General features: G+C 40.6%; 1 protein-coding gene across 1 annotated transcript; it reads right to left on the bottom strand.

Moving 5' to 3' along the window:
• Positions 1-63: 63 nt before the first annotated feature.
• ern2 (endoplasmic reticulum to nucleus signaling 2) lies at positions 64-15,623 on the bottom strand. Its single transcript, XM_044028972.1, has 24 exons — positions 15,303-15,623; positions 14,282-14,399; positions 13,719-13,752; positions 12,567-12,639; positions 12,407-12,479; positions 12,100-12,222; positions 11,896-11,997; positions 10,485-10,544; positions 10,034-10,250; positions 9,323-9,401; positions 9,001-9,151; positions 7,465-7,616; positions 7,011-7,199; positions 6,171-6,324; positions 5,980-6,075; positions 5,522-5,612; positions 4,437-4,626; positions 4,258-4,354; positions 3,974-4,173; positions 3,282-3,429; positions 2,603-2,730; positions 2,383-2,506; positions 2,211-2,278; positions 64-1,497 (listed from the first exon to the last, which is right to left on the bottom strand). Exons 1-24 carry the CDS (start codon positions 15,390-15,392, stop codon positions 1,315-1,317), a joined length of 2,940 nt encoding a protein of 979 aa, XP_043884907.1. The 5' UTR covers positions 15,393-15,623; the 3' UTR covers positions 64-1,314.
• Positions 15,624-16,376: the final 753 nt, after the last annotated feature.

Genomic DNA, 16,376 nt, shown 5'->3' with positions numbered 1-16,376 from the left:
TGACTTAGCATCTTAAACCACAGGTTACATTTGATCTTTACAAACTCAACACCACACTTACGATTTATGTCATTCTTTGGCACACCCAAAGCATCAGTTTAATTCACTCATTCAAAAAAAGAAAAAAAGTACAAAAGATTTATTCTTCATCAAATATTCCACGGCAGAACTGTACACAAACCTTCATCCAGTCGTTCCGAGGAGGAGATTCCTTGACTCTCTCTGACTACTCAGTATCATGTCGTGAGGCATAGTTTCAGTAAAAGCTTAAATATTGACATTCAGGGGTGGTGATCCAGTGAAACATACTGCATTTCTGTCGAAAATGACACTATGACACACGTCTGTAGCTTAAAATGTAGCATACAGATTTGTAGTGCTGCCCCGACACAATAACGACAACAACATTTTCCCGTGTCTCTGCAGTGCCAGTGATATTCGACTATTATCTTTTAGCAGTGCAGTGCAGTAAAGGTGACATGAACGCAAACAAACGACATAACAATAAAAACCAACAGCAAGAGTAAATATTTCTTCTTAAATTAGGTTTTCAACGCTGTGGAAAGTTGTATTTAATCTATTATCAGATTGTATTGGTTGCAAAGGTAGAGTTTGACACTCGGCGTGCAAACAAATAGTGCACATTATTTATTTCAAATACACGTGAATCTTTATAAAATAAGTCCTAAGAAAACGGATAAGAAAATCTGTCCCCACAGATTTTCTTATAAACTTAAACTATCCACTAATGAAAAATAAAGACGATGAAGGAAAAATATGATATACAGGAGAGAGGGTTAGAACCCTGTCCTTGTCAGTGTCACAATTTACTGTACGCATTTTAGTGAAAGTGTTTAATTTCGATCCAGTGATTCACTTTGTGGCACTTTTTGGTCTTTTATATTAAATATTGCACTTGGCTTCATGAGTGAAAACAGCTGACTTTGTCTTAAAGTGGACTGAACAGTAAAAATCACATTCAACTGAATGAAGATATTTGGTTATTGCATCAAATGATTACATTTTATCATTATTATTATTATTGTTATTATATTCTGACTTTGGGGGTATACACATTCTATGTCGTTAAATTTACCTCCTGTGCTAGAAAATGCTGCATAAAATTAAAGTTGATCTATAAAACAATTCAAGGTTTATAAAAAACTATTTAACAAGTCCATATCTTCCCTCATAAAAACAGTATGGGCTTTACAAAAGCAATAACATGGCAATATTAGGGATTTCCATTGCTCACCAAAGAGTACACCTGAAGGATGTGTGCGTTAATGCATTTAGAGGGCGGAGTGCTGAGGGTTATTTGGAGCTCGGGGTCAGATAGTAGGGATGAAATAGTCTCTCGTGGGCACAGATGTGCAGAGCAGCGTGTGTGTGCATCAGTAACCGCGGAAACCGGGAGGTAAAGTAGCAGACGAAGCCGTCGGGCAGCTCGCCGAGAGTCTCCTGCACCTCCGGTGGCAACTCGTGGTAGTGATGTTTCTATAAAGCGGGGTGAAAACAAGAGTGCATGTGTTGCAGTGTGTCTGTTTATGTCAAATTAAATGATGGTTCAGACTTTTTATGATGCGTTTGCTTCAGGCAATAACACTTATTCAGTGCCGACTGCACTGAGAACCAGCTTGAGACACCAACGCCTGCTTGAGTTACAATATCTCCATAATATATAGTAATATAATATTAGACAGCCTATTTCTACAGGAAACGTTTGTAAAATCGCTCACTTTCCAAAGTCCATAGAGGAAGTCTGTGTTTTTATCTCACAGGGACACAGGGGCTGCTGATCTTCTGCTGCTTCATTCTGTAAATGTGTGTCACTAAAATCCAAACAACGCCGTTTGAATACTGAAGTCCCAAGACAACACATTTAGTAGCTTAACAACTCCTGTGTGTCGTGATGTAAAAATGACAGATTTTCTAGAGTGAGCAATTTACAAAACAGGCTGTCTAATCGCAATATAAACTGGCAAACATATTTTTAAGGTATCATACATTTATTAAGTATAGATGAGGCTAAAATCAGTTTTTCCCGGTGTTGCTACTGGCAGCCATGTTTTCACTGAAAGCAAGCGACTGTGTCTCCCACTGGTTTTCAAGTGTCAGGGGGTGCATGTGTTGCACTCATGTGTCAGAAATCTGCACAATTGCACAAAAAACATTATCCCTTTAAACTGAGAATGCACACGTCACCTGACCTTATTTCTCATGGCTCTCAGCAGATCTCGAACGGAGTTTCCTTTATACGTCCTGAAACGACGCAAGTCTGGAATGTACATAAGACCAAAAAAAAGATTACCAAGCATCAATGGCTTTTTTGAAAATCCTGAAAAACAGGAGGATTTAGTGTGGAATCATGAGCGTGAATACCTGTTTGTAGAGGCACAGTGATGTGCATCCTCCAGTTGGTTCGGACCACAGCTCTTCCTGCAGTCTCCAGTCTGACCACAACGGGACTGTCTGGTGGTTCCTTCTCTATGCGATCGCTCACGTCCTTTGCACAGACACATACACACAATCAAATGTTTCTGGAGTCTGAGAAGACTAGAAAAAGAAAAAGCTAATAAACAAAGTCCTTAGAAAAACGCACCTGGAAAAAGAGCAGCTGCTTCTCTGGACTCCAGAAGAAAGGATGTTTCAGCACACAGGCGGTGGAGGGGCGTGACTCGGCCTCAGCGCTGATCATTTGCTCAATCAGATCCCTGGCTATGAAGTCATCTGTTTTACCAGAGATGCAAATATTGCTTTCAGGTAAATCACTTTTAATTCATCCATTAATTAAGACGGAACACACGACACATTTAGACATTATTTTCATCATGGACCTTCATTGGACATCCAGAAATAATGCTTCCTGATGTTTTAATTCTTTAACTGTAAAGATACAACTGTAAAAATACAAGTGTATACTTGTTTAGGGCTGCAACTAACAAATATTTCCATAATTGATCAATCTGTTCATTTGTTTCTTGATTAACTGAATTCTTTTTTGTTTCTGTAAAATGTCAGATGTTGAAAAATGTTGATCAGTGTTTAACAAACCTGGAAATTATAACATCTTATTTATTTAAATGGAGTAAAGAAACCAAAAAATATTAACATTTAAGAAGCTGAAAAATCTGGAAGCTTGTTTTAATTATTAAAAGAAACACTCAAACCAATTAATTGCTGATCAAAATAGTTGGCGGTTAATTTAGTAATGGGTTAATAATTGATTTATTGAATAATCGTTGCAGTCCTACACTTAATACAATAAATCTTGCCCTCACCATGCATGTCCTCCATAAAAAATGGGAGCGAATATTCTCCTGACAGGATGTTGATCTGTCGTCGCAGTGCGTCACCAAACGGGTGTTGCCCCCTGCTGACCACGTAGTAAAAAACACAGCCGGCTGAGAACACATCCACTGCTGCTGTCTGAAGAAAGAACAAACAAAACGTGATGAGTAGGTCGAAATAAATAAACGAATAAATAAAATAAACTGTTGAGTTTAGCTGATATGATGAAGGAGTCACTGGAGAGGTCTAATGTGCTGATTTTGGTTTTCTTTATCGATGAAAATGAAAGAATGGTAGTTTTCCTTAAGCACAGAGAATCTTCACGCTCACATTCACACGGCGACTTACACAAAAAGTACTGAACCAATTAGCACCAAACTTGCCGTGGAGCGAGGCATTCTCAATCCCCTTCTTTTACATTTTTACCAAATTAAAATGCAAGGATGTTAATGTATTTTTATTTTCCTATCCACAACTACAAATAAAACATCAAATGTTTTATTTGTAGTGTAAAAAAAATAAAGATTCAGTATAAATCTCCTTACTTAGCCTTCATCCCACGCTCCCACCATGTTCCAGTAGTTTTTGTGAACAAACAAACAAACAAATGGCACCAAAAACACGACATCCTTGAGTTCAGAGGGTCACAGACTACCACTCTGCCCTGTTATATGCTTCTTACTGGTTTATTTCCAGGTGTTTCTCGTAGTACTTCAGGAGCTATCCACCCTTCAGTTCCTGGTATTCCTGAGCGCAACGAGAAGCTGCAGCGGCCGTCTGGGATCTTCTTACAGAGTCCAAAGTCGGAGATGAGAGCTCGGATCTGACCCAGCACACTTGGACCAGACAGGAGGATGTTTCTAGGTTTCAGGTCACGATGGACTAAAAGGAAAGAAGAGGGAGAGTTGTAGTGAATCATGAGTGTGTACTTGGATATATGTTATTTCCTGGATGTGTATCTCACACCTATGTTGAGTGAGTGGAGGTGTGAAAGGCCACACATGGTCTGTTCCAGTAGAGTTATAGGATTCAGCTCAGGAAAGCAAGAAGGATCCTCCACATACTGCAGAGAATACAGACACATAATGTGATAAAGTGCTGAAAACAGTAGAAAACAGTGCAACACTGATGGTACAAACACTGACCTGTTGCAGGGTGGCAGTGCACAGCTCGATCGCGATGTACGTGAAGAGGTGGTCTCGCTCTGTGCAGAAGTATCGGATGACGTTCGGGTGAGTGTCGGACTCTCGCAGGAGCTGCACTTCTCGCTCCGCCACCTCAAAACACTCGGGCAGGATCCGCTTCACCGCGACATGCCGCCCGTCAAATTTACCCCTGATGTCACAAATGGAAAACATTAGAAACACATGAAACACAGTATCATGTGCAGTTTGTGTGTCTCTGACATGACATGACAGTGGAAATAATCAACTATTTTAACAAGAAAATTAATGTTGCAGCAATTTAAATAGACACAGTTTTGCTTTTTGTCACTACTGACACACACACACACACATATATATATATGTATATATATATATATATATATATATATATATATATATATGGACAGAGAAAAGCATTGTATACACACACATATAAACATACAGAAGACAACCACCATAACACAAACAAACCAGTCACTCATTAAAACTCAATTACAGCAGCAACATCTATCAAGAGAATGCTTTTCTCTGTCCATTAAAAATGATTCAATTTCCCCCAGGGTGATCAGTTCAGACATTTCCAAGTCCTTTTGAAAGTCATTCCAGCTTTTATTTACAAGCTTTTTTTCCCCCCAAGCTCTGTTCTCAGTCTTGAAATTAACATCAGAAGAGTACTACATTAATTACACACTAATTACAAATCATGGAAAACTTATTTAAAATGTACTTAAGGCCTTCCTTTGTAAAGGTCCTTCCTTTGTAAAAGGCTACCATCTTGCACTGCTATGTTTTTACAGCAGCAGCCAGAACAGACAAACTCAGACTGTGCATTTCAGGTTCCGGTACAGGGTTCTGGTACAGGGTTCCTGACATGCTTGTGAAACAGAGGGTGGAAAGGAGGACTTCTCTGTTTGATACAAACAGCAGTCTCACCACTTACTCTTACAATTTGAACTTCATTTTGCAGTAAATTCACTATTATAGTTAACTGTATAAGGCCACTGCTATTAACCATGGAAGCAGCACTGTGACGCATTAAAAAAACACACATTATTATCTCATACCTGAAGACAAACGTTCCTGCTGTGCCGTGTCCAAGGACATCAGACGAAGCAAAGGAGATTTTTCCCACCTGCACCTCCTCGTTGTTTCCTTCTGCGAAGCACAGAGAAATGAATAATAATATCATCCGAAAAACAATGAGTTTACAAAAACACAAACTCAGATCAATTATCAATCGATTATTACATTAATCGTTTACTATTCTGCTCATTGATGAATCGGTTGAGTGTTTTTAAAACATTTTGCTTCCTAAATGTGCATATTTTCTGCTTTCTTTGGTCCACATAACAAAGAAATCATTTAAACTGAATCACTTTGGTTTGTATACAAAATAAGACTTTGAGAACCTGATCATGTATAGGTTTGGAAAGCTTTCAACATTTTCTGACATTTTCTGGACCAAACCAATGATTAATGATTGGATTATTTTCTCAGTTGCAGCCGTAAATGAAAACATTACCTGCTGTAGGTTTGAGCCCATTTCTGTCACCATCTGTGGGGCTGCTGCTGTGAGTATCAGTACCAGATGGAGGGTCAACAGATACAGGTCTAGAGTCTGAATATAGAAATGTGTACATGTATGAATGCATCTCCACTTTTCAAATAAAGCAATATTTGAATATCTGACCCAAATGTAATCACGCCGCTTACCACTGGAGTGGTTAGTGTCAGTGGAAAGGTTTGTGTCTGAAGAAGCCGAGATCAGTGTTTGAACGTTCGTCTGCATGTTTGTCTGCATGCGCTGGAGATGAGACTCAAAAGCCTCCTCCAGTTGCCTTTGAGCTTTCAGCTGCTGCGCTGCACGCTGGAAAAAATGACAAAGACTCATCTCAACTCTCTGTAAACAGGAAGGTGAACTAAAAGACAGGGGTTAAATGAAACATTTTTTCCACCCCAACTTCTGTGAATGTCAAAGAGCTTTGGTCCGTTCCAGGGAAATGTCTACACCGTTGTCTCGTGGCTTAATCGCATGTACCAAAACAAATGTGAAATCAAATAGCTAAACAACTACATTATGCCTGTGACAGGCATAATGTAGTTGTAACAAGGTGTAAAAGGAAATGAACTTTTCTTACATTTACATTTAAGATATGGTGACTAATATTGAAATCCCAGAAATGTCTGAGAACCTTAACAGGTTTTTAGACTTCATATATTCAACTATTTAAAGAAGTTAGAAGCCATAAATCAGCTGGGAAAATATGCTCATATTAAGGAATGAAACCATGTAAAATCATAATTTGTCATTAACCCCTCAATTTTCACATGGATATCATGGGTTTGATAGTGAGGAGCTGGGAGGAGGATTTGACTTTAGCTGGATGGCCCGTGAATGACATCAATCCTCTCATTTAACTCAGTTGTTGTCAGACTTCTTTGCAAATATTTCCAGAAATTTCCAAAATAAAACTATAGGATATCTGACTGTTTCTGACTTCGAAACGCAGGCTGTACATTTCACACAGACGGACATGAGAAAGACAAACTCACACCGGGGTACGTGAGTATGAAGGCCAACCATCCTCCCACCAGCAGCGTCAAAACAGCCAGAGTCAGACGATCCTGTGTCAAGTACACGGGCAGCACAGTGACCGGCCTTGAAGCCTGTCCTGTTGTTCGCCCGTCCACCCCTCCTCTGTTCGCATTACTGTCGCCATGGCTACCAGCAACTGTCCCAAACTGAAGAGCACAAGGACACAACAGGGGAGACATGATGAGGAAGTGTTCTAAATCGTGTTCGTCTGCTTCATTTCATGTAAAGCAGTTTGCGATCAATGCGGCTGTTAAAGGGACATTTAGTGTTTTATTACATCAATTCTTGGTTCTCTGGAACAGCGTTAAGCAGGCTATAACTGAGAGTAATAGCCTAATAAGAGAGAATAACTGCCCGATATCATTTCAGTAATTTACTGACTCTCTGGTGTGAAGCTGGGGTGTGACTCACATATCGTTGCTGGTTGTAGGAGCTAGGGGAGACAGTGGAGGCAGAAGAGCCGGGAGGACGAGGGGGAATGACTGCCTCACCAGAATGCTGCAGGGAGACTGGGAAATCCCTCAACATGGTGGTGTGTGCGACAGGCGGGATCTCATGATGGCCTGAAACGCAAAGACAGATATGATAAAGAGTAAAGAGCTGTGAGAGCGATGTTTTAGTCCTGAGGGAACTTTGCAGCAATTTCCTCTAAGAGTTATAGTTTTTAATAAGTTTCCTGGTTTAGAACATCTACTCTAAATATTCATACTTTTATATTTATGCAAACGATTGGCCTGATTTTGCTGAGTATTTCCTATACATTATTCAATGAAAACATTATCCATCACTACAAACTCAATTTGTGTAAACGCATCTACAATAACATGCACTAATCAGTCATAACATTAAAACCAGTGGTTTGTTCAATGTTGTGCAAAAGTGTTGTTGTTGTTGTCATGTCTGTCAAAATCTGTGATCATTTATATTTGACACTTGACGACCATCTCTCCCTCACTGCCAACATTGCTGCAACAGCTAGATCTTGCAGATACATGTTGCACAACATCCGAAGGATTCTGCCTCTTCTAACCCAGAAGGCGGCACAGGTTCTGGTCCAGGCTCTTGTCATCTCACGCTTGGATTACTGCAACTCCCTCCTGGCTGGTCTTCCTGCATGCGCCATACGACCTCTGCAACTCATCCAGAATGCAGCAGCTCGACTGGTCTTCAACTTACCAAAATTCTCCCACACTACACCCCTCCTCCGCTCCCTTCACTGGCTTCCTGTAGCTGCTCGCATCCGCTTCAAGACTCTAGTGCTTGCGTTCCATGCTACAAACGGATCCGGTCCAGCCTACATCCAGGACATGATCAAAACCTACACCCCAGCCCGCCCACTCCGCTCTGCATCGACAAACCGGCTCGCTGCCCCCTCACTGAGAGGATCGCAGAGGCACTCGCAGAACTCGAGACTGTTCACTGTCCTCGCTCCCAAATGGTGGAACGATCTCCCCATCGACATCCGGACAGCTGAAAGCCTCCACATCTTCCGACGCCGACTAAAAACACACTTATTCCGACTCTACCTCGACTAAGACGACAAACAACAAAAAAAAAAACTTGTACATCGCACTTATGACTAGCACTTCATAGTTTGTTCTACTTGAAGCTCTTACTTACTTCTAGCTCTTATTTGTACCCAAATGTTTAAATGCACTTTTGTAAGTCGCTTTGGATAAAAGCGTCTGCTAAATGACATGTAATGTAATGTAATGTAATATTTGGATTGAAATGATATGACTGAAAGTGTGTCTTATATAATAGCAAATAAACCTGGTGTAATAGACCTTTTTTAGAGTTCTACTCCAGGTTTAAGAGTCAGGGTTGTGCTATTGTTCAAGAGTTAGGATAAGTCACATTAATACTTCAAACTTTAACCCTTAGAAGCTGTTGTTTTCTGAAAAATTGCATACAGGTTTGCATATCATGGCTATTGTGTCTACCTACCTATCAGCAGCCAGTGGTTCTTCCGGCTGATGGTGCTCCCTGGTGGATAGCGCACATCAGTGGACGGAGTAATCTCACACTCCCCTCGCTCTCTGACCGTCACTCCAGACGTCACTGGACCTTCAATCCGAGCCAGGGTGAGACCCCGAGGCTGCCAGAACCAGAGGCACACCAATTTAATATCACCGCAACGGTCATCAGTCTTTTACTCTCCGTTATTTCAATATTATTGGTCTGATATGGCAATAGGGAACACCAATATCAATGTGGATGTTCAAGGAAAATGAGTGTGATTTCAGATGTATTTAATTTTCCAACTCACCACTAATGAGACTCCGTGGTGGACAAGGGAAGTGGAAGCGTAGAGATGAGAGTCCAATTTTCCAACATAGAGAGTGGGCCTTCAGGAGAGAGAAACATCCTTAGCTAAAGAACATTCAAGTCACTCAATGGTCTGTCATTGGTCAATCCTAAAATATTGTGCCTGGACAAACAACACCACTAAAATACTATGCACTACTATCCACTTTCCAGCCATCCCATGACGATTAAGTGTGACATTTCACTGTGTCATTTTTTCCACTCATGGTGGCGGATCAGTGCTACTAAGATTGGGCTCGCTGTGCTAAACTTAGCAACCTGAATCATGTGTAAAATCATAGTTGCAAGTAAACAGGTAACTCTCTCAACCCCACGAAACACTTACATAACACTCTATAACGTGCGGCAGCACAGCACGTTTGACTGCTAATTAAGCCAATATTAAGAAAAAGCTAACGTTTCTGCTGCTGCTACCTTCATTTAGCCTCCCAGCTGCACTAACAAAAGTATAAATAAGAGTTTTAATTAGAATCAGTAACCTATAACCAATATTTATACAAGTATCTGCATCAATAAAGTCTGAACTGTGGGCATGGTTTGTGCTTTCTGAAAGTTTTCTCATTACAGAAATACACACCAACATACAAAGCTTCTATTGTAGTGTATTGATGTGGCGAGAGTGTGTTTGTGAAAGTAAAATGTTTCCTCTTACACAAGTTGTGTTTGTGCTCTTGCCTGCTCCTTCACAAACTGATAGCTCCATTTCAAAGTGGAGTGTGTGTCCGTCTGATCGGTGGCAGAGGAAAAGGTGAGGAAGCGCAGCGTTTCCATGGCGAGGGACAGGTGGGGGGCGTGTCTTAGTGAGTCACCAGAATACAGGTAGACTCCCGCAACAGGCGAGCCGTAGTTCTGACTCCACAGGACGTCACCTATGAGGTCGAAAGTGTTACCAGGGAGATTATGTAAAAGCACACATTAAGGTAACAATGTATTCTTGGTTCTTCTTTTCTTCTTTCTTTCTTTTATTGCTGGGCTGACCGGGTTCTGGAGAGACTGAAATTTCGTTCTGACCTCATGTCTTAATGTGTGTTGGTATGACAATAAAGAAATCTTGAATCTTGAATCTCTTATTCACATAGAGGAAAGCACACACCACTGCCTACCTGTCTCTCTGTCCACGGTCACAACAAGACCGTCACCACTCGACACAAGATGGGCCATTTCTAGAGGGAAAACAGGTAGCGCAGGTCAGTGTCAGACGAGCTGGACAACATCATTTTCACTTATCATATGACGTTTTAGGTTTAGTGGTAAAGCTCTTGTTCTTCACACTGTCCATTCATTGATCCACTTATATGGTGAAACAAAATCAATTACATTTTGTACACTATATGTTGAATACATTCAGTGGTTTTCCATACTGGCAGAAACGACTTTGCTTTGGTCTCAATGAAAGCCTATACACAGCAGTACAGTAGTTTTAAGACTGGATGACTCAAAGCGTCCTGACTCTGAACAAAGAAATAAAATGTTTATTTTATTTGCCAATAAAGATGAGAGACTGTCAGATGCCACTCACCTAAAAAAAAGCCTTTTAAAACCTAGGTTTAACAGTCGATTAACAAAATCAGCATTTTATCATCTTGAAGAACATAACAAAAGTCAAGGACTTCAACACAACTAGAACAAGACTAAAGGTGATGACAGGACTTTCCAATGAGACCGTGAGGCACCTGCAACTTATTCAATATGTAAGACAAAAAAATCTGCCCACTCCACCATATTTTTAAAGTTTCTTCACTGGTTGCCAGTAATTCCAAGAATGTTATTGCCCATTTTCAAATCTTTAAGTGGACTGGATCACAGTTTATTGTGGATCTACTAATGCCTTCCACAAGCACTTTTCGATGCACTAAAGGCTCCTCTGTACTCAATAAAGTGCCAGGATTCTTCAGTGTGAAGCCACTTATCTGGTTTTTCTGCAGAAACAACTCAAATCCCATTACTTCTGAGCCCCTGAAAATGGACAATAATGTCTAAAAAGGCTTATAATGGCATTCTTTTGTTCATTTCCTCAAAATAAAGCTGAGAGTCTACACTTTAATCACACATTGATTGATGTTTCATATAAAATTCATTGTGGTGGTGTGCAGAGGCAAAAGGACGAAATGTGTGTCTTTGTCCAAATATATGTGGACCTACAGTAACTGCATTTCACAATAAAAGCATGCCACAGATAAAGGCATTAGATTACTTTTCGGCACATATATATATATATATATATATATATATATATATACATATATATATACATACACACGCATATATCATGTACACCCTCTTAACAAAACCTGAAATATTCCTTTAATCTAGATCTCTACCAGATAAAAAACTACTAGGTCTTAGAAATAGCAGTTAAATACAAAAAAAAAAAGACTGACATAATAAAAGTTAAGATGTGAATTTGATAGGTATAATAGGTGGACTTGGTGGATAGGTTTCCTCATTTCATGCAGTTTCTGATCACATTATTATCCTATAGGATTATATCAGACTGTGTGTATAGAGACGTACTGTAGTCTTGCTTTTCATCATAAGGTGGAGCAGAGTAATCATTGTAGGTAGCGTTCCATCGCAACTGGCGTGTCTTGGTGTCAAACATGGTAACAACATATTCTGGAAAGCAAACAGGCACAAAGTTACTAGATATTAGACTGGGAGCAATGAGGGCAAACGGCCCTGTGAACCTGTGTGTATCTGTCTAATCGTGTGACATACCTGTGCGTCCTATATAGAGCAGAGGAGTGTTGGGGCAGATGGATTCGGAGGAGGAGGTGGTCAAACTGGTTTGCTTCTCACCTGTCTCAGGATCCACAACAAACCACATGTCCTGCTTTTTACCTGCATTGCCACAGAAAGACAAGACGTTATGCACAGGCCACAGCAACGTACGTCAAATATTTAGACCCTGCTGCTCCGACAAGCATCACAGCAGAAAGACAGACAGTGCGTACTATGCTGTCCACATATTCTTACAAACATGCGCCCACCCCCACCACACACATACAAAAACACAATGGCTCACCTGTGTAGAGAACACCATCAGAGCTCCGGCAGGGAGCTGACTGAACCAGCTCCGGGATGGTAAAAGGCAATTTCTGTAGATACATCCACACAATGGAGTCAAATAGTACAAACAAACACACAAACTGACACACAATCACACGCCCTGTTCTGTTCCTCACCATTAGGCCTTCCTTGTGCTTTCCACCCAGTATATATAAACTGCCATCATTGGGGTCTGGGAGAAAACCTGGCCTACAAAAACAACATGCATATGAGTACAATGATCCATTTACACTGTATGTGTTCATTGGTAGACTGTTTTCAATTTACTATATAATTATATATTTTGGGGGGGGTTTATTAGACAGTTACTGACTGAAAGATAAGGAACAGCATGTAACAAAGGTTCCAGTCCAGACATGGTTTTGTGTGGTTTAAGTGAAGGCACGTTTACACATTCACTCCATTGCCGTTAAGAAAATAGTGGGAGTTAGTTCACCAAGGTCTGGGTATCAGTGATGTTACTTAATTGTGTAAAGGTCTGGGTCACAACAGAAGGATAAAAAGGTGAAACTTGATCATATGCCAAGCAAGTTGAAAAACGCATGGGACGAAAAAGCACGTTGTTGCTGCTTCCATCTATGGTTGTAGTAATATTTCCTCATCAGTCCACACATACCTCTATTGATTCAATGTTTATGTTAAAGTCACTCCAGCTTCTTAATTAATAGTAGCCTATGCCAAAGTGTGAGAACCTTTTTTCAGGGTGATTTTCAAGAGGTTTCCATTCAGGTTTTATTATGTTCAAACCCTATTTATCAGTATCTTGCATTCAGCTGACTGCGCTCTGTGTACTGCCTGTGCTGAGAAGCACCTGGGGCAGACAGGCACATGCTGGTATTTAACAAAGGACTGACCAAACAAAATGTATGCCAGCTTAAATGCACGGTATGTTTTCTTAAGAGTGTATTTGCTGCTGTATCTTGCAGTTGGACTTTTCCAACAGGAAACTGAAGTATGTGTCACTATGTATGTAAAACACTCACCTGTCTGTTTTACACTTGTCTAACAGCAAAGTGAAGCTGCAAACTTTCTTAAGATAGCACAGCAACATACTTTTCTTCAAAACAATTTGTATGTTGTATAAAATTAGTAGCTTTAATGAAATAAAATATTGAAAAATTATCAGTTTAAAGTAATGACAACAAATCTGATGACATTTGCTCTGGACCTGCTGTACTTTTCAATACCTACTGTATTGCCAAGAAGCCAAAAACAGACTATTGATATCTAGACCTAATGTATGTGTGTGCATGTGTAAAGCTACTCACTCTGTGAGGTAGACAGGCACTTGGATGATGGGGTCTGAAACAATTAAAAACACAGTTTTGTCAGAGGTATAAGAATGAAAGTAAATATTAGGAAAGAACTGTTGCATGTATGTGATTTGTCTGACCCTTCTCTTCAAACAATAAGATAAAAAACAATGTTCATGGTATTTTTCTTCTCCGCTATAGTAGTATATTAGTATTATATAGTATAGTGGTTTCATATTTTCAAAAGAGTTAGTTAGTAGTTATTGCCATTAATTTAATTTATTGTGTGTTTGCATGTAGCCCTAACAGCCAGGATGTTCCCTGTTGATCTAACCAATGAAACAATGTCACCATTTATTGTGTGCATGTGTGTTTTTGTACTTCTAATGACGACAAACATTTCACCTTACACTTGTTTATAATCATATAATCAAGTGTGAATGCATATGGGTGAAAAAAAAAACAACCCTTAAAATTGTGTCACTGAAGGTGGCACACATTGAAAAATGTGGGTGCATCAGTGCAACCAATGCAAAAATCAGTCTGGAGCCCTAATGTGTGTATGTGTGTCAAGGAACCTTCTCTCAGGGTCCACTTGATGTCTCCTGACTGTTTGGAGACAGCATGCAGACTGCCGTCCAGTGTCGAGATGAACAGGAGGGACTCTGGGAGGGTGACTGACCTGACCCCTCCAACCTGAAAGAAAGAGAGAGAGAGAGAGAGAGAGAGAGATGTATCCATGTATCCAAGATGAATGTGTGTAAGGGTGTGTGCAAGTGAGGAGGCGTGTCAGGTCTGTGAAGGGTTCATTTTCAGCTTTGCACTAATAATCACACTGTTCCTCGTTTACCAGGATGTCCTTTCTCCCCTTGCAAACAGTGAGACTGTGAGTGTTTCTGTGTGTGTGTTTACCGCTCCCATATTTACCCACCAAAGAATGGCAACTGGCACTGCAGAGAAGAAGAGCACTCTGTGGTACAAGCACACCAGGGCAAACACTGAGTCTAGACGTATGTGCACATCTATACACACCAATTTGTGTTTCTTTATGGGAATTTTCCATGTACTGTTTTAGTATGTTGTATGTTTTGGTTCATTTTATGACCCTTTGTAGTAAAAGTTTGTCTTTACACAACGTTCATTTGTATTCTCTGCACATGTGGTCATTTTGTGTGTTACCGTTTAGCATCACCTTCTCGTGTAGTGTGTCCCTTTGTTATCATTTTAGTGCGTCTGTAAGTCGCGCTGTGCCTTTTTGAGGTCACTGAGCATCACCGTGTGCTCATATGGTGCCTTTTACTGTGATTGAGACATTTCAAAACAACGAATATTAACTGTCACTTTTATACCGAGGCTGTGGCGCTCTCTCACACACCCACACACACAAGCACACCACAGAAACACACTCACTCACTCACTCACTCACACACTAACACTAAAAGTCATATCATGTCATGGCAACTTAACTCGATCCTGAAATAGACACAGAAGCGCAGCAGGAAGCCATTTGCGGTGTGAGTTCCGCGAAAGTAGCAAGACACTCAACAACAACAACAACAACAACCACATAAACAGTAATACGGTGAAGTCAAAGTTTACCTGAAAGAATTTCCCATCCCAGGACAGCAGGAGAAGAGTGAGCAGCAGGCGGCCCAGTGCCCCCATGACCCCCAAAACACTATGTTTCATGGCTGTGGACAAACACGACTAACTCTATTGAACTAAAGCTCTCTCCACTTCCAGCGCGGGCGTCCATCGGTCAGAAACGTAACACCGGCAGTCAAACGTCGCGCTGACAGCTACCAAACACGGTGGCATGTAAACTAGTAGTAGCGCTTTAAATCCATAATAACAGCAACGCGATTGCGAGTTGTTGCCACTGTCCTGTGTTTCCGTGTTGGGACGGAATCGGTGACGTCACCGCCGAACTGTCAAACAGCGAAGTGGGCGGGGGAGGATCTTCTTCCCCGTTCTCGCGTTCAGCGACAAGCGGCTCAGCCAATGAGCGCAGAGGCTCGGGCCAGAAGGGGAGGAGCGGTGGAAGCTGCTGGAACACGTGGAAGGAAACAGCAGGACAGTGGCTAAAGCAGCATGAGCGTCTCTTTGTGCAATAGAAAGTGGTGGAGAGCGTCATTATCTATTGTTCACTTTGTGTTTGAATCATGCACAGTTCCTATTTCAGTGGTGATACTTTCACATCTTTTTAAAAAAATACAATTTGAACTATGTTTACTTTAAATTACTGTAGTGTACACGCACTACACATTCACATTTCAGGGGTAGAATTGTGTTAGACTGGAGTAAAGCCAGTCTGAGCCGCATCAGTAATGTGTCCACTGTGTTATATTTGGGTGCTTTCTGGTAAGAACAGGTGTATACTACCAAAAAGTGAGTTTGTATAAGTGTACAATCACTTAATTAAAATTGTAGTACTGTGGACCTTTGATGTTATCACTAGTTATTGAGGACCTTTGATGTTATGCGATAGTACATAAATATGTATATGTTAAAAGGTATGAAGTGATCATGTAATCCCCAGTGCACAACGGGTGTTTGCTATTTTCCTGAATAAACAGAAAAGTAAGATTGTTCCTTACTTTGTGGAACCAAGTTACCACACAAATGTTATATACGTGCCTTGGTTTACGGAGGCCGCCATCCTCACCTGCCATG

Source organism: Solea senegalensis, linkage group LG6, assembly GCF_019176455.1.
Source record: "Solea senegalensis isolate Sse05_10M linkage group LG6, IFAPA_SoseM_1, whole genome shotgun sequence".
NCBI classification, from domain to species: domain Eukaryota; kingdom Metazoa; phylum Chordata; class Actinopteri; order Pleuronectiformes; family Soleidae; genus Solea; species Solea senegalensis.
The sequence above is the reverse complement of the archived record's forward strand: the minus strand, read 5'-3'. Positions and strand labels throughout refer to the sequence as shown.

Excerpts from the sequence above, each read along its gene's own strand:
- ern2 (XM_044028972.1), bottom strand. The coding sequence starts at position 15,392 with ATGAAACATAGTGTTTTGGGGGTCATGGGGGCACTGGGCCGCCTGCTG. Across the intron at positions 12,480-12,566 it reads AGCACAAGGAAGGCCTAATG|AAATTGCCTTTTACCATCCC; the intron begins GTGAGGAACAGA and ends ATGTATCTACAG. Across the intron at positions 2,507-2,602 it reads AGCAGCTGCTCTTTTTCCAG|GACGTGAGCGATCGCATAGA; the intron begins GTGCGTTTTTCT and ends GTCTGTGCAAAG.